This window comes from Dipodomys spectabilis, unplaced genomic scaffold, assembly GCF_019054845.1.
Source record: "Dipodomys spectabilis isolate Male_0828 unplaced genomic scaffold, ASM1905484v1 ptg000054l, whole genome shotgun sequence".
NCBI classification, from domain to species: Eukaryota; Metazoa; Chordata; class Mammalia; order Rodentia; family Heteromyidae; genus Dipodomys; species Dipodomys spectabilis.
The window spans coordinates 44,269,154-44,294,039 of NW_024870731.1; the positions used below are offsets into that span (position 1 = coordinate 44,269,154).

Here is a 24,886-nt window from a genome sequence, read left to right on the forward strand (position 1 = left end):
CACCACAGAGCGGACCCCCCCCAGCCCTGCACCACAGAGCGGACCCCCAGCAGCCCTGCACCACCCACCGCCACCCCCCAGCCCTGTACCACAGAGCGGACCCCCAGCAGCCCTGCACCACAGAGCGGACCCCCAGCAGCCCTGCACCACAGAGCGGACCCCCCCCCAGCCCTGCACCACAGAGCAGACCCCCAGCAGCCCTGCACCACCCACCGCCACCCCCCCAGCCCTGTACCACAGAGCGGACCCCCAGCAGCCCTGCACCACCCACCGCCACCCCCCCAGCCCTGTACCACAGAGCGGACCCCCAGCAGCCCTGCACCACCCACCGCCACCCCCCCAGCCCTGTACCACAGAGCGGACCCCCAGCAGCCCTGCACCACCCACCGCCACCCCCCAGCCCTGCACCACAGAGCGGACCCCCAGCAGCCCTGCACCACAGAGCGGACCCCCAGCAGCCCTGCACCACACAGCAGACCCCCCCCAGCCCTGCACCACAGAGCAGACCCCCAGCAGCCCTGCACCACCCACCGCCACCCCCCAGCCCTGTACCACAGAGCGGACCCCCAGCAGCCCTGCACCACAGAGCGGACCCCCAGCAGCCCTGCACCACAGAGCGGACCCCCAGCAGCCCTGCACCACCCACCGCCACCCCCCAGCCCTGCACCACAGAGCGGACCCCCAGCAGCCCTGCACCACCCACCGCCACCCCCCAGCCCTGTACCACAGAGCGGACCCCCAGCAGCCCTGCACCACCCACCGCCACCCCCCAGCCCTGTACCACAGAGCGGACCCCCAGCAGCCCTGCACCACCCACCGCCACCCCCCAGCCCTGTACCACAGAGCGGACCCCCAGCAGCCCTGCACCACAGAGCGGACCCCCAGCAGCCCTGCACCACCCACTGCCACCCCCAGCCCTGTACCACAGAGCGGACCCCCAGCAGCCCTGCACCACCCACTGCCACCCCCCAGCCCTGTACCACAGAGCGGACCCCCAGCAGCCCTGCACCACCCACCGCCACCCCCCAGCCCTGTACCACAGAGCGGACCCCCAGCAGCCCTGCACCACAGAGCGGACCCCCAGCAGCCCTGCACCACACAGCAGACCCCCCCAGCCCTGCACCACAGAGCAGACCCCCAGCAGCCCTGCACCACAGAGCAGAACCCCCCAACTTGCTGCCCCTAGCCCTGCCACCACCTGTCTGCCACCCACCCCCAGATTCAGCAAATTGCCCCTCCTATCCACAATGTCTCCTGCAGTTCCAGTAGATCCCAGGGCCTTTGCACCCCTGGTTTCTGTCTCCATCTCCATCCTGAGTCTTGGTGCTAACAGCAACCTTTTACACAAGGACGAGTCTCAGCTCTGTTGCTGCTGGGCGGACACAGTACCCTCACTGTGGCCAAGATGATAATGTTGCCACATCATTCATGCTCCTCCTGGAGTTCAGCAAAGGCTTGCCCACCTCTTGGATAACTTAAGAGATTTGGAGAAAGTAGATCCAATGATGTAAGGTTCCTGGAACCTTCTAGAAGCAACAATTTTTGGACTTCACTCAACCTCTTTTGCCTGAGGTTTAGGGTAGAACATGTTACAGTGGACTAGAGAGGCCCCGTCCGGTGTCCAGCAGGAAGGGGTGGAGGAAGACAGCCTGGTGGGCAGAGACAACCCCACCAGAGACAGGCCTCTGAAGTGCTGCAGCAGCCACGCTGCAGACAGCGGCCACAGAGTCAGCAGGACCTCAAGGCCAGGGAGAGGGACTGTGGCCTACATGGAGGTCCCGAGGCTGTAGGGAGCAACAGCAGCCTGCTTGAGTCCTGGTCCAGCACTGGCCTTTGTAAAAGCCACAGCACCATGTTGGGGAGAATTTCTAGGCTCCAGGGTGCCCATCAGATCCACCCTCCCCTGCCCTGCCCACGGCTCTGCCTTGGCCCCCTGGTGCTCTGTAAGCAGGGTACAGCTCAGACAGAGAATGAGGCCTTAGATTTTTGGTGAAAGAGACAATGAAAGCAGAGATAAAGGAGTCCAGGAGCTATTGCCACACATCACCATGACCGCACACCACTGCAGCCTCCCGGGGCACTGGTGTCACCTCACTCGCGGCCCACGGACTCCAGCAGGCCAGGCAGCACTTGGGGCACTCACCTGCTGATGACCATGGCCAGCACAATGGGGAACCACCCAAACTTCAGGATCTTCATGATTGGCGGGTTCTGCTTGGCAATGACCACCCAGAGCGGGATCAGAGCCATAAGACCCGCGCAGGCCAGTGGTGTCAGGTACCAGGTATCTAGAACAGAAAGCACACACAGCTCATGGGGCATGGATGGCATGCAGCCTGGCCTCAGTGCCTGCACACTATAGGTGAGAAGCTATTGCTCACAGGGCCGGAGACCCCCATCTCGTATTTGTTCTAGCACAGTGATGTGTACGTAAACCCTATGCTCAGGGATCGAGTGGGCAGCCAACTCTCCCCTCAGCTGTAAGGACTTATCAGGTCAAGACCCCTGACTCCTGAGTGTACCAGAAACCTTCATAGACTCATGGGAGAGACAGACCAGACAGTGGTGGACAGACTGAATCCTAGGTCATATGCTGGAATAAGCTGGGGCCAGTGGAGGACAGAGAGAGGGTCTGAGAATTCTTATTCCTTTTACAATCAAATACAAATAGTTAAGTCCTATGCAAATCTGCTCATTTTGATTCAGTTTGGTGGAAGTTCAAAGTTAGGTTATTGGTTCTGATTCTTATGAATCGTCCCTGTCACTTATACAAACCTTGAGTCTCTCTCAGATGATGAATTACCAGGGAGCTGGTCTACAGCTGGGTCAGGAATAGCCCAGGTACCTGGCTGGGTCTGGATTCCCATGGGGCACGGTGGGGGAATCAGAGCTTTGAGGCTATTCCCTTTGTCTAGGCCAGTGGCCTCTGCTCCTGCTGGCCTCATCCCTTCAAGACACAACCAAATGGCCGGAGCAGCCTCAGGTCCTCAACAGCCTCCCTGCCCACCTCTGTCCCACAAGCAGAGACTGGCATCCATGTCCACAGCTGGAGTTGTGCTTTTCTTTCTAACCTGGTTTCTGCACAGTGACCCCAAGCTTTGGCACTGCAGGACTGGACTGGTACACGGTGCCACCCAATTGAAATGCCCATGATGGGTGCCCCTCCTACCTCTGTGTTGGTACAGGAAGCTGCTAACCAAGGCCAGAATGGACAGTGTGATGAGGTCTCCCAGGCTGGCCGCAATGGGTGTGGCAATGTTGTCTGGGTTGACCCCCAGTTTTCGAGCACCGATCACTATGCAGACCATGAGCAGTCCTGCAAAGAAAAGGGACGAGGCTCAGGGGCAGTGGCCCCAGGAGGGCTGGAGCCCCCAGGGGCCTTGGCATGGAAGAGCTGCTTATCAACTGGCTCTGTCTACCTCCCCAGAGGCATAGTGGACTGTCCCACTCACAGTTTCTCAGCCACCCTGGAGGCCTGAGGCATCTGGAGTCAGATTTGGCTTTGTGATCTGTGCACATGATGTCAGAATGGCCCAAAAATATCCCAGATCAGGTCAGGTGACCTGGAACCATGAGGATGTGGAGCTCACAGTCACAGATGAGGGGGTGGGCCCCACGGATGGGAGGAAGAGACAGAGGTGGCTGGAGTCTAGATGCCACCCTGGTGCTGGGAGCTCAGCTTGGCCCTCTGAGGTCCCTTATCTCAGGGGCCTGCGTGCTTTCAGTGGACAGTGATTATCAATTCATGTCTTCCCAGGTCGGGAAGTGACAGGCAGGTGACAGAGTGTGGCTCAGAGATCTGACAGGAACCCCTATGGATGCCAGGACCCTAAGGCCCCTGCCTGTCCAAGAACCCCTGATGGTACAGACTCCATCCATCCCATCCACTGCTCGGACTGGATGCAGAAACTCACTTGGTTCTTTAAGAAAATACTCTGCATCATGGTTATTGGAGGCTTAACACATCACTAGGAATACTGTGACTCTAGAAATAATTATAGCAAGGGCCTGGCTTCACTCCCCAACACCACGCATAAAAAATAAACGAGTCACCAGGTAGTGGTGGATGGTGCCTATAATTCCAGCAACTCAGGAGGCTGAGATCTGAAGATCATAGTTTGAAGTCAGCCTGGGCAGGAAAGTCTATGGGACAGACTCTTAACTCCAATCAACTACTCAAAAAAAGCTGAAAGTGGCACTATAGCTCAAGTGGTAGAATGTCAGCTTTGAGCAAAAGAAGCTCTGGGACAACGCCCAGGCCCAGACTTCAAGCCCCAGGACTGGCATGCATTGCATGAATGCATACATACATAAACAAGTCATTCAGTGGTGGTGGCTCAGGCCTGTAATCCTACCTACTCAGGAGCCTGAGATCTGAAGATTACAGTTTGAAGCCAGCCTGGGCAGGAAAGTCTGTGAGACTCTCTTCTCCAACTAACCATCAAAAAATCAGAAGCAGAGAGCTGTGGCTCAAGTGATAGAACACCAGCCTTGAGTGAAAAAGCTCAAGGGTGATGTTTAAGCCCTGAGCTCAAGTTCTTCTAGACGGGAACAAAAATACACAAAGAAACACATTAGGACAATTATAATCACTCCCTCAATATGGTCCAAAGCCACTGTCAGGAGCCAATTTGTGCCCCATCTGTGGCCAGACCGGCATCTTCTTTTGAAGTGTGTGAGAAGGTGTGCAAAGGCTGAGGCTCTTACACAGACAGCGGGGAGGGGTCTGCCGCGGCCACAGCCCAGGGCAGTGCTGGGGTCCCAGCAGTCTACCCACATACTGAGGACGCCTCCAGGTACTGGAACACACAGGCTCACCTAAGGCAAAGGCGGCAAGGAAGGCGGTGATGGCACTGCTGGCGCACAGCAAGGCCACCTTGGCCAAGTCCAGCTCCTCCCGAGACACGGTGCCCAGCAGCAGGGCAGCCATGGCAGCCAGGAGCCCCACGACGGTGGCTTGCACCTGCAGGGCACCAATCAGACACATGAGACCCTTTAGCCCCCCACCTGCCACTGCCTTTCTCCCACCTCCTCGCTTACCTAGAGGGATGCACTCGTCCCTCACCACTGCCTCTGTCCTTCACCCTACAGTCTGCCCACAGCTTCATCAACAGTGCTAAGGCTCAGTTACTCAGTTACATGGAAACACACACCTGGGCAAGAACTGGAGTACACTTAAGTAAAATCTATGCCCGCAGCATCACTGCCCACACTGTCAGCCACGGCTTCAGGCCTGGTGCAGAGGCAGAGCCGCACTAGCCACAGGCCCACTTCCGTGCACACAGACAGCAGAGAGGAGCATGCAGAAGCGGCTGCTCCTGGCAGGGCTGGGGCTCAGCCCCTGGGGGCCCCAGAGTGAGCCCTGGGCAGGCAGCAAAGGGACAGAGGATAGCGACAGATGTGCTGGGAGCAGCTGGAGGAGGAGGAGCCCTGAGTGCCTGGGGTGAGGGTGAGGGAGGGGAGCAGCTGGGGAGATTCAATTTCTTGATTGGAAAATGGGGAGGATGTGTCCCAGCCAATGTGACCAGGGGATGGCAGTGTGTGAGGCAAAGTTCTAAACTAGAACCACGTGCTTGAGCTAAGCAACTTAGACAAGCACTCAGGATTTTGGAGGTGTTGGTCCATGGTAGGTTGGCCTCATTGCTTTTGGGCTTGTGCATGTCAGAGCGAGCCCACACCCCTGTGGCCAGAGGAAGAAGTGACTGAGCCCCACAGCACCCATCAAGGACAGGACCAGCGACCTAAGGCCCCAATTAAGCTCTGCTTGTATTTTTTTCATTTGATTTTTGAGACGGGGTCATATTATGCAACCTCAATCTTGCAATCCAGCCTCCCCAGTGTTAGGATTACAGGTGTGTGCCACGTGCCAGGTTAGTTTCTAAGGGCCTTACCATTTCCAGTAGTCCCAACAGGGACCCACTTTCTACTGCATGGCCCTTTAGAGGATACTGCAGGCAGGCAGCATTCTATACAGATGCCCCAAAGACTGAGAAGGGACACACAGCAGCAGAGACAGGTCCTAGGTCCAGGAAGGAAGGACCCTAGACCCTCAGAAAAATTAAGGCCCCTTACAAAAGGCAAAGTCCAAGTCTATCAGCTAGAGGACTAGGTGAGCTGTGTCTTTACCTTGAAGGTACTAACAGCAAGGCTACTCATAAGGAGAGTCCTTCAAGGACCTGACTTGGGGTGAAGCCATAAGGGGCTGGGGATGGGAATGTGGATCCCAGGATGCAGGAGGCTGTGGTGGTGTCCGGAGGAGGGCAAGCCTCTGAGCTGCTGTAGGAATGCAGTCTGGTAGACAGATGGCCAGTGGACCCCTGTCCTCAAAGCTCAGTTTGGAGTGCAGGACAAGGTTTGTGTTGCCTTCTCCCACCCAGACTTTGCCTGCTCCAGGTCCAAGAAGGAGAAGTGTCAGTCTGACAAAACAGGAAAACAGAGACTGACCTGCACAAGGGCGAGGTTGCTGCTGATAACTCTGCGTTTTTCCTGGGGGTCATCAATTTGCCCGGTGTTGGCCTAGGGTACAGAAAAGGGACATAGTATGTCTGGCTGGACCCAAAGCAATGGGCAGTCACATAAGAGAGATAAAGAAATACCATTCCACCAACATCAGGACAAATCACCCTGCTTGTCAGTGGCCAGCACAAAGCTTCCTCTGTGGGTGGGGATGGAGGAGAGGACACAGGCCCTGGAGATCTAGGTAGGCATCATGGGACATCCCTCCAGGCTGTCTGTGAGATGCTCACATCCTGTTTAATGACACACATAGAGTGAGAGTGGACAGATACAGGAGACATCCACACACAGTTGTAGAGAGAGGGCAATGGTGGCTTATGAGCACCAAATAAAGACTGAAAAGCTATTATGAGACAAAGGACATTCTCTAAAAATACCAGGGTCAAATCAACAAGATGCAACAATTATATACACACCTACTGAATGTACATCAGTTGATGTAACCACATGGGGCAGACACTGAGCGAACTGAGGGCAGAACAAACAAGTTTACAATTACAGCTGGGGACTTGAGCGCCCACAATCAGTAGCGGACACAAGAAGACAGAAGAGGCTTGAGGAATGTGGGGACCTGGTGGACATAAACAGAAGAAAAGAAGAACATATGTGTCCTCCACAGAAGAGCGAGGCTAGGCCACAAAGAGGTGTTAATATACTTATGGTAAAACATATCATTCCCAATTACAAGAGAATGAAATTAGAAACCAATAGCAAAAGGTCAAAAGAGAAAGTCTTCAAACATATAGAAATTAGACAACTGTATCCTTGAAGAACCAATGAAGAAATCCCAGGGAAATTAGAAAATATCTCAGGCAAATGAAACACAATCTATTAAAAACTTACAAGACTCAGGAAAAGCAGGATTCAGGATTAAGATATATATAGTCAGTTGTGGGTCTTGAACACGGCCTGGGCACTGCTATTCAGCTCTTCAACTCAAGGCTAGCACTCTACCACTTGAGCCACAGTGCCACTTCTGGTTTTCTGGTTAATTGGAGATAAGAGTCTCATGAAAAAAAAAAAAAAAAAAGAGTCTCATGAACTTTCCTGCCTGGGCTGGCTTTGAACTGCAATGCTCAGACCTCAGCCTCCTGAGTAGCTAAGATTACAGGTGTGAGCCACCAGCACCTGGATGCAATGCAATTATATATATATATATATATATATATATATATATATATATATATCATATATATACATCATATATATACATCATATATATACATATATGTGTATATATATACATATATATGTATATATATACATATACATATATATTTATATATACATTAGTAGCTCACGCCTATAACCCTAACTACTCAGGAGGCTGAGATCTGAGGATCATGGTTTGAAGTCAGCCCAGGCAGGAAAGTAAGACTCTTATCACAGAATAAATCAGAAGTGGTGCTGTAGCTCAAGTAGTAATGCTAGCCTTGAACAAAAGGAGCTTAGGGACAGTGCCTGGGCCCACAGTTCAAGGCCCAGGACCAGCAAAAAGAAAAAAAAAGAATAGGAAAGAAGTAGAACCTGAAATCAACCAAGTAAAAGTTATACCTTCAGAAAGCAGAGAAAAGAACAAATTAACACCAAATTAACACAAGGCTAAGAAAAGTAAGTAATAAAGATGTATAGAGGAGATACTAGAGAAAAATCAATGAAGCCAAGAGTTGGTTCTTCAAAAAGATCAAAGCAATTCAAAACCTTTAGCTAAACTAACACACACACACACACACACACACACACACATACACACACGCACACACACAGACTCACAAAAACCGTAATTAGAAATTCAAAATGTGGACATTGCTACCAAATCTACAGATAGAAGATATATGTCAAAACTATATGTGAAAGCACTAAATAACCTAACTCAGAATATACACCTTGAGGATCTGGGAATGTGGCTTAGCCGTTGAGTGCTTGCCTAGCATGCATCAAGCCCTGAGTTTGATTCCTCAGTACCACATAAAGAGAAGTGGTACTGTGGCTCAAGTGGTAGAGTGCTAGCCTTGAGCACAGAGAGGCTCAAGGACAGTGCCCAGGTCCTGAGCTCAAGCTCCAGGACTGGCAAAAAAAAAAAAAAAAAAAAAAAAGGAAAAGGAAAAGAAAAAATGCCTTGAAACCCATATCCAGGACTGAATCACAAAGAAATAGGAAATGCAGACCTATCAGTAACTGTCAAGAAACTGAATCAATAATCAAAAGCTTCCCAATAGAGAAAATTTAGGATTAAGATGGCATAACTGGTGAACTGTACTAGATTTTACAAAGGAATTAACACCAATCTTCTCTAACTCCTCTGAAAAACTGAAGAGCAAGGAACAGCTCCAAGTCATTCCAAGAAGATACTATAAGAAAACAAAATCATAGACCCAGTATCACTAATGAACATTATGAAAAACAAGTCTTCTACAAAATACTAACAGACTGACATAACAGTATATGGAAAACACTACACCCCTCGACCTCTCAGAACTTATTCTTGGGGTACAAGGGCAACACACAAGAAATAACATGTCTTCTTAGAATAATCTAAACCAAGTGACCATCTCCACTAATGCATGAAAAGCATGTGACAAAACTCCATCCCTTTCAGCTGGGCGCTGGTGGTGCACGCCTATAATCCTAGCTACTCAGGAGGCTGAGATCTGAGGATCGCGGTTCAAAGCCAGCCTGGGCAGGAGAGACCGTGAGACTCCTATCTCCAATAAACCACCAGAAAACCAGAAGTGGCGCTGAAGCTCAAGTGGTAGAGTGCTCGCCTTGAGCTGAAGAGCTGAGGGACAGCGCCCAGGCCCAGAGTTCAAGCCCCACGACCGACAAAAAAAAAAAAAAAAACTCCATCCCTTTCAAGATGACACCCACAACTAGGAACAGACGGCAGCTATCTCCACCTAGGAAGACACAGTAAGACAGACTGGAAGGTCAGCGTGGGACACATACATCTGTTCTCAACACTCCTATTCAACAAGGCACCAGAAGCCCTGGCTTGAAAAGAAGGAAGACTATTCACATTGAACAGGAGAAAATAGAATTACCTGCATCTTATAAGATGAAAACTTTACATATCACACACATCCCATTTGAATTAATGAATTCAGTTGCAAAATACAAAATCAATTGTGTTTCTGTTGATTGGCATGATGACTGTCCATTAACAATGGGCAATTCAAAGGGAATTAAGGAAATTCCATATTAATGGCATAAAAAAGATAAGTCACATTTAGGAGGTAACTGTAGGAAGCAAGAGATGTACACACAGAAAATTTGCAATGCTGGATAGAAGTTACAGAAGATACAGCAAACTGAACAGATAGATGTTAGAACTTCTCAAAGCAACCTAAAAATGTAATGCAAAAAAAAAGTAAAAATAAACTGAATGATCTGAAAATGCAACTGTTCAACAGAGTGAAAGTTAACTTACAGGATGGGAGAAAGCATTTGTGGATCACATAACCAATAAGGGGATACAGAATGTCTCAGGAGTCACATTCTGGCTGTCTTTGAGGCCTGCCATTCAGCTGCCCACAGCCCATCCCTCTCTCTCTCCAGCAGGTCCCCTTCCCAGCCCTCTGTGTATTAGCTGTTCTCTCGGGTCCCTGAATACAGCTGCCAGTCTTCTGTCCAAGCAGGGTATGAAGTGGGCATCAGAAAGAAAGAACCACTATCTGTTAACAGGAGGGGACTCAGCCCTGTGGAAGAGATGGGAAGAGGGCACAGCCAGGAATCTCTGGTTCTTGGGCACCAGGAAAAACCAGTCCGGAGAACAGAGCATTCTGGGAAACCCTGCTACTCTGGGTGATTAAGACCCTTCCTGTCCCCACTACAGGATCTTACCTGGGCCCACACTGGCTGCTGGGCCTTGGTTGTGCAAGTGTGAAGGAACAGCAGGGTCTAGGAGGTTGTGGGGGGAGTAGCAGCATGCCGACATGCAGAACCAACTGTCTGACTAAAGGGGAATGGGAGGCCAGGAGCACTGAGCTGGCTCCTCACCTGAAGTCTCGTTTGGCTGTGGTAAGTAGGATTCAGGTGACCAGGAAAGCATCATAACAAAACAAAGCTGCATACCCACTGGAGAGTGTGCATCACTGAGGAGAGGCCACAGGGAACTGCGTCCCCAGACCGTGGGTGGCCTGGGGCATCCATTTACTTACCGCAGTGGAGAGTCGTGAGGCCAGGGTCATTTCCAGGTTCCCCTTCAGGCCCACCAGTGGCGGCACCAACGTCAAAAGGTCTTTAACTTCTGTGAACACTGGCCAGTGCTGGAAGAGAAGGCATAATTGGCAGAGCCCCTTTCTGTCTCTGGCCCATGGGAGCAGGGAAAATCAGGGGCTGGGCCTGGCTGAGGCTGGTGGTCTAGCTAGCCAAGTCTGCAAATGGAGTCTGTCTGTACAATGTGGAGGTGGGAAGGGAATCATCAAAGTTGAGGTTTTTGTCATAAACTGTGAGGCCCGGGTCAGCCGGGGCTACAGTGGCAGTGCCTTTATTGTCTCACCTGTCCCTGGAGTTTCCACAACAGAGAAGAAATTCTATCAAATATAACAACAAACAAAAAGAAACAGACAAATCATACACACTGGATGGGATGTATGTTTTTAAAAAAGTGGTAGAGAAAATCTTGTTTGTGGGGGTAAAAACAATTTGTTTAACATGCAATTAAACTGTTATTCACAATCAGTTTTGAGTACCCCATCAGATCTGAATTTGGGGCCTATAGGCAGATTTTGCCAGGGAGAGGACAGGAGACCTGGGCATTAGTTTCACCTCCATCCACAGGATGGAGCTGTTCAGAAGTACGCAAATCCATGAGGCCCCTAGCGGGTGCAGAGGAACCACCTCTAACAGCCAGGCTGACTTGAGGCATGGAGGAGAGAGATAAAGAAAGGGTTAAATGTTTTTTGTTTTTCATGCAATTGTTTCTAACATATTTATAAGACGATTTCTATGTTGCTTTGTATGTCCCTCCCCCATGGTATAACCCCTACTTTCACTGTATTTGATGTTGGTATAATTTGTGGAGGGGAAGGGCAAAAACAAATTGTTTAACTTGGGATACAGGTGGACCCATTGCAACAATGAGATGTACAAGTCGTTATGTCGAAAAACGAACTTTACAACTTTGGTGGTGGGGGGGAGGATTGGGTGGGGGAAGACGGGGGGCGGGGGCGAGTATGGGAAGAGATGGGAAGGGGAAACAAAGAGGAGGCAACAATGCTTGATAAGAAATGTACTTGTTATCTTGCCCATGTAATTGTAACTCCTCTGTACGGTATTTTCACAATAAAAAATAAAAATAAAAAAAAAGAAAGGGTTAAGCCAAAGGCCTGCAGGAAGGTAATATTCCTTTGTTTGGCTGATTGTGTAAAAGTATGGTCTTAACTAGCATTACTCTTGATTTTAAACATTTTCTCCATACTTATCAATTGTATTCCCTCTTGGAAATTATGTTTGTTTGTTTGTTTGGTTGGTTTTTTTGGGTCCGGTCGTGGGGCCTTGAACTCTGGGCCTGGGCGCTGTCCCTCAGCTCTTCAGCTCAAGGCTAGCGCTCTACCACTTGAGCCACAGCGCCACTTCCGGCTTTTTTCCTTTTGCTTATGTGGTGCTGAGGAATTGAACCCAGGGCCTCGAGCATGCAAGGCAAGCGCTCTACCACTGAGCCACCTTCCCAGCTCTGGAAATTATATTTTAACTTTTGGCTTAATCCACTGAGTTGTTTGAATATTTTCCAATAAAGGCATTAGCCCTTAGAAATAAAAAAGGGAGGGTAAGGGGTGCACAGAAATGAAGAGACAAAGAGTGAACAAATGCAGCAGTGCCACTCACTAGACCCAAAATTAAAAGTGAACTGTATAAGTGGGGACAGGAGGGAAAAACTGGGAGAGAGTGAGGGAAGGGTGACATTGTCCAAAAAGAAATGTATTCATGCTGGGCGCCAGTGACTCATGCCTGTAATCCTAGCTACTCAGGAGACTGAGATCTGAGGATCATGGTTCAAAGCCAGCCCAGGCAGGTAAGTGTGTGAGACTCTTATCTCCAATAAACTGCCAGAAAACCAGAAGTGGTGCTGTGACTCAAGTGGCAGAGCACTGCTCTTGAGCTGAGGAGCTCAGAGACAGCCCACAGGCCCAGAGTTAAAGCCCCACGACTGGCAAAAAAAGAAATGTACTTATTACCTGATTTATGTAACTGTAACCCCTCTGTATACCACTTTCATAATAACAATAAAAATTAAAATTAAAAATGATTTTAAAAACTCCAAAAAGAGTTTAGCAAGAAGAGTTTGCCCAGTGCTTGTGGCCTCCCTCACCCACAGGTCGGTTAAATTCAGAGCACAGACCCAGTTCTAACAAGTCTGATCCTAGCTTCTCCCTCTAGGAACTTCAAAAGAAAGCGATGTCAGAGTCAGGGGCCCACCCTTATCAGCCCAGCTCCCACCTCCCTGTCTTCCCTCAGCATCTGCCTGGTCCCGCCTGAGCTGCCCTATCAGCCCAGCGCACAGCCTGCTCGGAACAGGCTGTGACACCATTGTACGTGCACTCTGCTGACCTGCAGTCAGCTGGCTCGGCCTGTACCTCCTCTTCCCTGCAGTGTCCCCCTCCTGGGCCCTGACTGGCCTCATGCTCAAGGCCAATTAGGCACCAGTCAATGTGGGAACAAACTCCTTTTCTGCATTTTATGCCTCCCCCTCTCCCAGGGACAGGAACTTGCTCCAGGCTCTGTCCTTGCCCTCCAGCTCAATTCTGGTCTGTTTGAGGCCCATAGTCCACCTCCCCCCACCCCCCCACCCCCGGGCAGTAAGCCCAAATGCCCTTCTAATCTCCTTTCCCCTCTAAATGAAGGGAAAATGCCTCGGGTCCTGGCCCTCTGGGTTCTGTGCGGGTCTCTCACCACTCTGTCTGGGCCTCCACTGTGGGCTCCTTCTTCACCTCCCATTCCCTTATCCACAGCCTTTCCATTGCCTCAGTTACCTACCTCAGTACAGTGGCTTAACCCCGCAGTATGTCTGCCCCACAGGGCCATGCCTGTCAAGGCTGCTCTGGTCTCCCTTGATCTGAGTGGTCCCCTCTCCTGGCTGGTGGTGGCTGCAACATGACTCTGGCCATGAGATAATAAAAAGACACGCAGGCATCACACTACCAGGAGGGGGGCTATTCTAGACACAGATGAATGGTGCCCCCATGCTTACATTGAAGCTCTAACTCCCAGTACCTCAAGATGTAACTGCATTTATAGACTCAAAGACTTTTCTGCCAGGGCCAGGCTGGAACCAGGATTCTCTCATTCTTGGCCTCCCAAGTAGCTGGGAATGACAGGCATGAGTCTTGGGGCCAGCTCAGATGGGGTCTTTAAAGAGGGGGTTGAGTTGATAGTGTGTATAGGTTTGATGTAAGAGGAGGCAGTTAGGACATGGAGCAGGAGGTGATATGGGAAAAAGGGGAGAAGACAGCATTTGCCCACACAACAGCCTTGGGACAAATGCTGTGCCTCTATGCTGTTTCCTATAGACCAAGCTATGGTCCAGCCCAAGGCAGCCCTGTTCCTCTAAGGCATTGCCAGGGCTCGGAGCCACCTCCTCCCCATGGTTGTCTCTCCCTACACCCAGCCCCTCTCCACTGCCACCCTCTTCCCAGGCTCCTTTCAGATGACAATGTCCTTGTTCTCAGGGCTATTTGGTAGGATTTTGAATCATTCACAGCCAGGACCAAATCCACTGATGGCTGCCCTAGGCTCCTGTGGGGATTCACAGCCTCCAGCATCCTGCCTCACCACATAACCAACCACACACCGGATACCACATGACACCTTGAGATCTCCAGACTCCTCTCCAGCACCAGGCCCTCTGGCCAGGCCCTACCCCTCTCCTGCTTTCCAGGATTTCCCCCATCTTGTCCCCAACCAAACATTCAGGATGTCAAAACTTTTACATTCTGCCACTGGCTTCTCAGTCAATACTTGAAGGACATCTACTTCTGCTGTCCCAATCCTCTTACAACAGTCTCCCACGCCCCTTAAGATCTCCTTCAATTTGTCTCATGCCCCACACTGACTCTGAGCCCTTCCTCTCCAGGGGAGGGGCAGAAGCTGCCCAAGCCCTGCCCAGCCCCCTGCTGACTGACAGGTGCCTTCTGGGCTCCAGGGGCTGAGGCACTGAGAAGAAGGAGGGGTTGTAGGTTAGGAATGGAAAAGTTCACCAAGGGAAGACTGGGCAGCTTCTCCCCAGATGGACAGGTAGTCTCAGGAAGGGGCTGGCAAGCTTTTGGGGAGACACAGGGCTGAGGTTCAGGGAGAGAAGGGTGTGTTCTATTCAACAAGCTGGCCCAGCACCAAGACTGTGGAAGGATCCTGGCATTGCCTAGGGGTGCAAGCTGAGCTACCTGGGAGGCATCCTGAGCTGGCATTTCAAGGTCAGGTATATTAGGGCAGTTAGAACTGTTTATTGAGATATAGCAGCAAGGGGCAGCAACATTCCCATGGGATCAGAGGTTGTACAAGGAGGTGGACTTAGGGTCAGGCTTATATGGTGTCTGAGCAAGGAGCAGGGGTTAATGAAAAAGCCACTGGGTCTAGGGAGACGGGAGCTTTACAGCTGGGCCCACAAGGGGACGTTTAGGTGGATCGCCCTGCCTGCATGCCAAGCACCTCCACACACACACCTGGGGTTTTGCCTGTCATCTGAATGTGTCTAGGATAATAGAGTGGGGGCCAATCCTTCAGCAACCACCTTCCCAGCTGCAGGATAGATACCCAGGAGAGGCCAACCAAGGAGAGGTTGCATGCACAAAGGAGAGGCCAAGTCCATGTAGGGAGGCCGTGTGCGTATAGGGTCATGAAGTGCCCCAATAATAAATGGGTATTTAATTTTACAGATTAAAAGGCAGTGGTACATTGTGTGCTAGCATACATGAGGTTCTGGGTTCAATCCCCAGGATGGTAGAAGGATCCACCTGGCATCTCCATGTCTGAGCCATGAGCAGGCTGTGATGAGCCTGCTTGAGGCAGTCTATGCAGCTGCCAGCCCAGGAGAGTGCCAGCTTGCTGGTCAAGGTCTGCCATTCAGTAGAGCAGGTCTTTTTTTTTTTTTCTGCTCCTGGGGCTTGAACTCAGGGCCTAGGTGCTGTCCCTGACCTTTTTTACTCAAGGCTAGTGCTCTACCACTTGAGCCACAGCACCATTTTCGGCTTTTTCTGAATAGTTTATTGGAGATAAAAGTCTCACGGACTTTGCTGCCCAGGCTGGTTTCAAACTATGATCCTCAGATTGAACCCAGAACCACATACAGAAATTTAAAAGGGAGCAAGAGCCGGACACTGGTGGCTCACGCCTGTAGCTACTCAAAAAGCTGAGATCTGAGGGCCACAGTTCAAAGCCAACCAGGGTAGGGAAGTCTGTGAGACTCTTATCTCCAATTAACCACCAGAAAACTGGAAGTGGGGTTGTGGATCAAAGTGGTAGAGCACTAGCCTTCATCAAAAAGAGCTCAGGGAGAGTACACAGGCCTTGAGTTCAAGCCCCAGAACCAACAACAAAAAAAATTTTTTAAATGAGCAAAAGCAGTATTGTAGGGCACACTCACATATGTTCCCATTTGTATGTACTAGAGAATAGTCAGTGCTGACAGCTGATGCCCGCGCCATCACATGCACTCCTCCACGGCCTAAACGCTCCATTCAAGGAGGAGCAACACCAAGCTCTGGACAAAGACTGGCTCTTGGCCAACACCTCACCAGCTGGGGAGGCCACATTCCTGCCCACTGGGGCCCCAAGCTGGGCTCTGGGCCTTGTCCTCCCCCAAAGAACCACAGGACTCAAGAGGAACAGACCTGCCCCAGGTCCCATAGGACCAGAATGCCTGCAGTCACCTGCTTCTCCCAGTCCTGAGGTGTGAGGGCTTGCACTATCCATGATCTACAGAAAAGGAAGCCAAGGCAGACAGTGACTAAAGACCTGCTCTAAGCCAGGTGCTGGTGGCTCACACCTGAAATCCTAACTACTCAGAAGGCTGATATCTGAGGATCATAGTTTGAAACCAGCCTGGGCAGCAAAGTCCGTGAGACTTTTATCTCCAATAAACTATTCAGAAAAAGCCGAAAATGGTGCTGTGGCTCAAGTGGTAGAGCACTAGCCTTGAGTAAAAAAGGTCAGGGACAGCACCTAGGCCCTGAGTTCAAGCCCAAGGAGCAGAAAAAAAAAAAAAAAAGACCTGCTCTACAGAATGGCAGACTTTGACCAGCAAGCTGGCACTCTCCTGGGCTGGCAGCTGCGTAGACTGCCTCAAGCAGGCTCATCACAGCCTGCTCATGGCTCAGACATGGAGATGCCAGGTGGATCCTTCTACCATCCCCATTGACACCCAGATTCTATCTCAGAGCTGCTTCCCTATGGTAGGGGATGCTTATGTTCTTGGTATGACCCCCGCAGTGGTACCGGAAGCCCTGACCCAGCTCTCCTGCCACCTGCCACCCCCTCTCAGGCCTCAGTACCCACTTAGACAAGTTGATAACCACCAGCCGCCCCCTCTCAGACCTCAGTATCCATTAAGTTGATAACCACCTGCTGCCCCTTCTTGGGCCTCAGTACCACTTAGACAAGTTGATGATCACCTTGACCACCTGCTGCCCCCTCTCAGGCCTTCATATTACTTAGACAAGTTGATAACCACCAGCCACCACCTCTTGGGCCTCAATACCTACTTAGACAAGTTGATGACCACCTGGTACCCCCTTCAGGCTCCAGCACGCACTCAGACCATGTTGATGACCACCCGCCACCCTCTTGGGCCCTGTTACGCACTTGGACTGTGTTCATGACCAGACCGGCGGTCATCACACCCAGGCCCGACAGCAGGATGGGCACGGTAACCTGGCACGCTGTGGCAGAGAAGGTCTCTGGGAGGATGCCAAAGGGGGACCGGGTAAGCTCACAGCTGAATCCCCGCAGCTTCTTGCCCTGAAAGCGGAACTCCAGGTTCAGCTGAGTGACCACCATGGTCAGGCCAGCAGCTGCATCCCAGGGGCAAGAAGGTCCTGTCCTCTCTGGTCCTTGCCCACAATGACACGCCGATGGAGGGATCCCAGGAAGCTTCCAGGTGTCCTGCACCTGTAAAGGATCCCAACGACCCCTCGGCCGAGGGCCAGAGCAAATCAGTGAGGAACAAAGGCCAAAGTGACTCAAGAGTCTCACTCTGAATCCGCAGGCTCTGCTGTCCACGCCCCTCGGGTAGGTTCTCCTCAGAGACTGGCTTGGTGTCAGCCGGGCCCTCCCTCTACTGCCCCTCCACACGACCTTGACAGCATCCAGCAGCCTGGCCCACGCCTGGTGGGGCTGAGCCCACATGAGCCGGCCCTGGCAAGCTTTCACGTGGAGCTTGGCTGCCTCCCTCTACACATGCACCCTGACTGGCACTGCCTTGGCGGAGAAAGGCCTGGAGAGGGCTCAGTGGAACCACCTTCCCAGGCTACCTACAGGAGGTTCCCCTCAAGCTCAGGGAGCCACAGGTCCCTCAAAGGAAATCACAGCCATGGTCACCTTGATTCATGCCAGGGCCTTTTTCTAGCTAAGTGGGTCACACCCTACCCCATTACCAACCCTGAACCAGAAATGAGGGGGGAGGGCAGTGGGAGGCCACACTGGACTTCAGGGGTGTCTACACTGGACATCCCCTATAGACTCCAAAGCCCAGGGCCAGGCTTTGTGGGGGCACTACAGGGTCAGGGCCTCCTTGTGTTTCGGTGCCCACTGTCTTATTGGGCATCTTGACTCAATCTCCTCCACTGAGTGCCCTCAGCTGAGCCCTCACCAGCCCCCATGTCAGTCCCCTGTCAAATCTCTCCACTCTTATCTCCCCGCCGGCTCCAGTGCTCCTCCCACCAGTGCCTCCATTTCTCCTCCTAGCTTCCCATCCTGCAGATATCCCAGGAGCCAGACACAGCACACCCTAAATGCCTTTGGCCTTTGGGAGTTGGTGTCTCCATCCAAGCCTTCATATTGTATCCACCCACAGCCAACAGGGCTCAGTGGAAAAGCCACTGCTACTCTGGGCACTACTGGACTGGATGTGGGGAATTGCAGCTGCCCCTTCTATCTCAGGGGAGACTCACCCTTGAAAGCCAGCTCCAGGCCGAGAGAAAGGCCAGAAGTCACATGAAAAGCCCACATGCAGGTGACAACCAGAAGTCATGTGAGGAGCCCACATGTGGGTAACATGGCCATGGGCCACAGCTGAGGTCCCAGCCAACCGCCACCTGCGCCCTGCATGGGGCAGACAGACACCGACACAGAGCCTCACCCAGACTGTACACTGGTGATCAAACTGAGCGACGCAGTCAACAAGCTGCCAAGGTTTGGGGTGCTCTGCCGCACAGCAGCAGATAAGTGGGAACCACATCTCCACCCTTGATTTTTCTAATCTCATACTCCTTGCGCCTAACAATTCCCAAACCCCGCCCAGCCCACTCCCCTCCCTCAGACCTTCTCGCATCCATGGTGAGGGTCAAGAACCTGGGTGCCCATGCTTCTCCCAAACACTTCACAAGCCTCCAGCCAGAAACACCAGCCCAAGCCTGACCACCCAGACCAAGCCTCAGCCCTGCACCACTCAGCCATCGCTTGTCTGCCCTTGCCTCTCCCGGCCCACTATCCCTACCAGAACCCTGCCTGGGCAGGGGACAGGACTTTCCCTAGACTCTTGAAACAGTCTCACAGGGGCTCACAGGAGCAGCGCTGGATTTCTGCAAATGATAAGATGAAGGCTCCAAGAGTGTCTGCCCAACACAGCAAGTCAGCAGCAATCAGGCTATGACCTGCCTCCTGCAAGGCCTCCCCACCCTGCCTCTGCCCTGGTCACCCTCCACCCTCCTCCCCTGCCCCCACCTGGAAGCCATAGTTTGTACCAGTTTGTTAAAACACAAATTCAAAGCTGCAGAAAACAGAGAAACTGTGTTTCTGAGAAAAATGCCAAGAAGAGGACTTGAGTGTGGACACAGGCTGGATTAAGACATGACCTGCAGGCCAACATCTCCATGGCGATGAGACACCAATGCTGAGATGTCATCACCAAGGCACAAGGAAGCCCTGGCTTCCTCTGCCATGGCACTGCTACAAGACAACTACCCTTCAGGATATGGCCACCATATAATCTAACATCATACATGAAGCAGGTGCCTGGAGCCCTCCCACCATGCCAGACACATGGAAATAAGCAACGAACATGTAATCCCCAGAACAAGGTGTCTGTTCATTGCAAAATGCTCTTCATACTTGCTTTTAAAATTGACTGAGCCAGTGGCTCACATCTGTAATCTCAGCTACTCAGGAGGCTGAGATCTGAGAAACATGGTGTGAAGCCAGCCCAAGCAGGAAAGTCCATAAGACTCTAATGTCAATAAAACACCAAGAAGCCAGAAATAGAGCTGTGGCTCAAGTGGTAGAGGATCAGTTTTGAGTGAAATAGCTAAGGGACAGGCCCCAAGTTCAAGTGCTGGTACTAGCACACTAAATAAATTAATGAAATTGAGTGATAAAGACATACACTGCATAAGTTCAGAAGAATATATAAACCCAAATACCAAAAAACTGGTTACCTTTAGTTGGTAGGATTATAAGTAATCTTTTTTTAAAGTAGCTTCTTTTGTGTTCTGACTGTTGTAATTATTTGCTTTCTGAATCATCAGATAAATTGTAACCATACGAGAAACATCATTTCCCCTGACAGTTCAGAACAGCACGTGCACAGCTTACTGGGTCAAACTGCAGAACCCAGGAATGTGGTTTTAAAAATAGTTCAGCAGCTCAGTGGAAAATATCAGAGAGCCTGAGCTGGAAGGAGGCAGGCAGCAGGCAAAATCTGGGTCAGGTATCAGGTGGCCTCCTGGGTAACCCTGCACATGCATGGCCCCTCCTGGGCTTCCATCCACCCCACAGTCCCCAGTCAGAGTGGTGGCACATCAGATCCATGATGGAGCACCTGCTGAGCATTTGCAAGGCCCACAGAGAGAACTGCCTGGTCTTACACTACAGAGCAAAGACTCAGAACCCTATGGCTCACCTAGGCACCAGGACCCCTGATAAACTCCATCCTCTGGTGTGCAGGGATTGTGTTCTTGGATGTGTATTTGGTATGTCCATTGCAGAGGAGAACTGCATTTCCCAGGAGCAGTTTCCAGATCCCCACTTCTGAGTCACCCTGAATCAGGTGGCCATTCTGAATGCTCTTGGAGGTCAGCCTGATTAGACTTAATTAAGTGGGAGGGGTGGTCTCCTTTACCTTCTGGTCTGCTTACCCCTAGGTGCAAATGAAGGCCTGGCCCACTGCCCCTATGGTTGGTGAGCATCTTTCCAAAGCCTTCACCTCCAGAAAGGCCCCAGCCCTCCTCTCCATGGCTGCTCATGCCGCCCCCTTTGCCACTCATACTGTTTGGTTTCTGCCAGCACTGGCTCAGGCACCTGCTGTCTGCCTCTCCTCATGACATGAGCGACCAGGAGCAGGCCCACTGTACACAAGGCACTCTGGCTCATGGCACACACTCACAGTGTAAGCTGCCTGAATGAGAGAAGGAACAAATAAAAGGAACTATAGACATGACAAGAAAAAGAAACCCAGCCAGGGGTAAGGATAAAGGAAAAAATAAATTCGCGGGCTTTGTGATGTAAGAGAGTTAAGGAGCCGGCTCAACATCTGGGAAAACCGAAAGGGCTTCAGGTTGGGGACAAGGTCATAGCCAAACAACCTTCCTGTGTGAGGGCCCCTGCACCATGCCTGCTTGTCCCTGAGCGGCAGGCTGCAGGCCCTGCTGGACTGAGAAACAGGTCATGCCAGGTGCTCCCACACGCCAATCCTCCTGAGCAACTCCTCTGCATCTTAACAGAATGTGGCCTCCATGAGCCCCCTGAGCGTTATGTGGCCACCGTCCCCAGGCTGAGCGCACAGGGCACTGATAAACTTCTGACATCTGCCCAGTGCCAGGAGTCAAGTTCACCTCCATAACCCTAGGGTAGATCCTTCTCCCACTGAGGGGGTGAGGGAGCACCAACACTAACCCTCCAGCCAGTCCTCCAGCCTTGCCAGGCTGCTCCGTATCTTTGTAAGGCCGCAGTCCCTGCCCTCCTAAGCATGTGTATATAATATCTGCCTCAAACCCCACCCCCACCCCAGGGCTCTGCATGCTCCAGCACTGCTCCCCATGTTTCTCGTTTTCTGGAGACTTTGGGGCATTTCTACCTGCTCCATGCATTCCAGTGAGTAGTTCTGCTGGGCTTTAAGAAAAAGTTGAGGGGCTGGAAAGGTGGCTCATTGGTAGAGCGCTTGCCTTGCATGCATGAGGCCCTGGGTTCGATTCCTCGGCACCACATAAGCAGAAAAAGCCGGAAGTGACACTGTGGCTCAAGTGGAAAATGCTAGCCTTGAGCTGAAGAGCTGAGGGACAGTGCCCAGGCCCAGGGTTCAGACCCTACGACAGACCAAAAAAAAAAAAAAAAGAAAGAAAGAAAAGAAAAAAGTGAGCTGGGGTGGGCCTCCCCGAATCAGGTGAGTCTGCAAAGGAAACAGCCGCTCCTAACCAGGGAGATTTCTCCCTGCTGGCTATGAAACCAGAAGGACACAGGCTAACAATAGGAACAGCCTCACATCCAATTTTTATGCTTTTTGTAAATCAGTTCAAAATGTTAAAATTACAGAAAAAAGTGGGATGGGGGAATGGCCTCAACAAGGTAAGAGCAGCCCCTGATTGACAGCTAGCAGGGTCTGGGGCCATGATCCTGTAGTTAATAGGACTGTGACTGCCAGGTATGGGCCTAGACGCAGATCGCCAGAGCTTTGAGAACAGAGCTCAGTCTGGCCAGCACCTGGCTTCCAGTCTTTAACTCCCTGAGCAGAGTTACCTCCCCTACCCTCTGCTCACAGCACTGTGAGTGGGTGCCACGCCATGTTTATGGCAATTTGTGACACAGCAATAGAAAACACAGACCCAGTGCTACCAAACCTGATTTTTTTTTTTTTGGTTGGTTGTGGAGTTTTAACTCAGAACTGGGGTGGGGGTGGAGGGGTACTGTTCCTGAGCCTTTTCAGCTCAAGGCTAGTGCTCTATCACTTTAAGCCACAGTAGCACTTCCTGTTTTTGTTCATTGGAGATAATGGTCTCAGGACAACTAAACCGACTCTTAGGGGAACTACATTGCTTTCTTCAGGAGGGGGAATCTCTCATGGCCCCAAATGCCTTTTAAAAGCTCCACCACCTTTGAACATCATTGTATTTGGAGTTTTGGTGTGGACAGCCATGCTGATACCATTGCTCTCACATGACTGGAATGCACTTGCAGCTGCAGCTCAGCCTTGGTCCCTCTGGCCCTGTTCCCGTTGCTGATGCCCGGGTGAGTAGCACTGCTGGTTGAGCAGATGCCAGTGGGGCCATGTGAGGGCAACCAAGTAGACACAGAGTTGCTGAACGTAACAGTCATCAGAAGGAGACAAAATTTTATATACCACACAATGGGCTCACACCATTGTGACATCAATAATAAAAAAGTCACCCCTCATATATCACCATTATAATAACAATAATTTAAAAAAAAAAGAAAGTCAGATTAAGTTCATCTCTATCACCAGTGACTAGAAGAATTTTGCCCAATATCCAGGAAAGGCAGTAGTGAGGCGGCTTCCTAGTGCTGCCCAGCACCTTGTTACCCAGTACCCCTTACCTGGAAGTAGTTCAGGAGCATGCCAGCCCATGACAGCCCCAGGCCTGCAAACAGGAAGGGCACTATCACCTGCATGCCAACGGCCAAGGCAGTCTCCTGGCTGGGCTCAACCTCCAGTGGTTGAGGAGCCACAGGGGCCACCACTTGCACATCTTCTGATTCCTCAGCAAGTCTTCCTGTGCTGACAGAGGATGGCAGTCCTGGCTCCTCTGGCCTGGCACAACCTTCCAGCCTCCGATGTCGGGTCTCCGTCCCTTCCATCTGCCCACAGTGGACCCACAGCCTTAATCTGGGAGACACAAAGCAATAGAGTAGAAGGGTAGAACACTTGACTCCAGGGGCTATCAACTTCCCAGGGCCCTGGGTCTGGGTCCCATCAGAGGCTGGCCAGCAATCCTCCTGCAGCCCCCCCACCATGGGGCCAGCCTACCTGCACCCACGGTTTATTATTCACAGCACAGGTGTGAGGACAAGGCACACACACAGCGGGTGCCAATGCGTATGGACTGCAATCCACACCTGTGCAGAGATGACCTCCGAAAGCACCTCTGTCCTCGGAGTGACCAGAAAACCTGCACCAGGGTGCAGTTCACACAGAGTATGTGTGGAGCTCGCTCAGGCCTGGGTTCTCCCCAGCACAGCAAAAGCATAATAAGTTCAGCAAATAAGAAAAGTGGCAAAATACCTGTTTGTTTTTTGTTGTTGTTTTGTTTTTGTCGGTCATGGGGCCTGAACTCTGGGCCTGGGCGCTGCCCCTCAGCTCTTCAGCTCAAGGCTAGCACTGTACACCTTGAGCCACAGCGCCACTTCCAGCTTTTTCTGCTTATGTGGAATCAAACCCAAGGCCTCATGCATGCAAGGCAAGCACTCTACCACTGAGCCACCTTCCCAGCCCCAACTCTGAAAATTAGTCCCAGGCTTGTTAAGACTGGAGAGTAGCCATTTCTAAACTGAGTCTCCCTCAATAAGAATGGAAACACTGTAATGTTTATGGTGTTGGTGTAACATTTGTGGTGCTGGTGTTATGTTTGTGGTATGATGTTCATGGTGTGACATGTTGGTGTAACATGTGTGACATTTATGAGATTGGTATAACATATTGGTGTAATGTCCATGGTGCTGGTATAACATTCATGGTGTTGGTGTAACATGCTGGTATGTTTGTAGTACTGGAATAATATGGTGCCAGTGTAACATTTGTGGTGTTGGTGTGATGTGTTGGTGTATGTCCTTGGTGCTAGTGTAACATTCATGGTATTGGTGTGATGTTCATGGTGTTGGTGTAACATGTTAGTATAATATTTGTGGTGCTGATGTAACATTCATGGTGCTGGTGTCATGTGTTGGTGTAATGTTCATGGTGTTGGTGTCAGGTGTTGGTATAACATTCATGTTGGTGTTGTGACACCTGTGGTGTTGGTGAAAATAATTAATCTCTGCTCCCCCCCCCCTTGCTTATAGCCTTAAAATGAACAGCCCACACAAACAGAGTAAATCATAGCCTGGAGGCTAGGAATGCACTGGTTTCTCTCAAAGACTTGTACCATCAAGATTCCACTGGAGCCAGGTACCAGTGGCTCACGTCTGCAATCCTAGCTAGTCAGGAGTCTGAGATCCAAGGCTCACAGTTCAAAGCCAGCCCAGGCAGGAAAGTCCATGAGACTCTTATCTCCAA

General features: G+C 51.2%; 1 protein-coding gene across 2 annotated transcripts in view; it reads right to left on the reverse strand.

Moving 5' to 3' along the window:
- The window catches only part of Slc41a3 (solute carrier family 41 member 3), a 34,374-nt gene that overhangs the window by 7,271 nt on the left and 2,217 nt on the right, over positions 1-24,886 (reverse strand). The window contains exons 2-7 of one of the 2 annotated variants that reach the window (XM_042679657.1): positions 23,212-23,500; positions 10,674-10,781; positions 6,445-6,516; positions 4,819-4,963; positions 3,170-3,316; positions 2,144-2,288 (exon numbers count right to left, since the gene is read on the reverse strand). In XM_042679657.1, coding sequence (XP_042535591.1) covers positions 2,144-2,288; positions 3,170-3,316; positions 4,819-4,963; positions 6,445-6,516; positions 10,674-10,781; positions 23,212-23,472 — 878 coding nt within the window. In that variant the 5' untranslated portion in view covers positions 23,473-23,500. Of the gene's footprint in view, positions 1-2,143; positions 2,289-3,169; positions 3,317-4,818; positions 4,964-6,444; positions 6,517-10,673; positions 10,782-17,310; positions 17,514-23,211; positions 23,501-24,886 lie in introns of those variants that run through there. The other variant, XM_042679658.1, reaches the window with a different exon arrangement.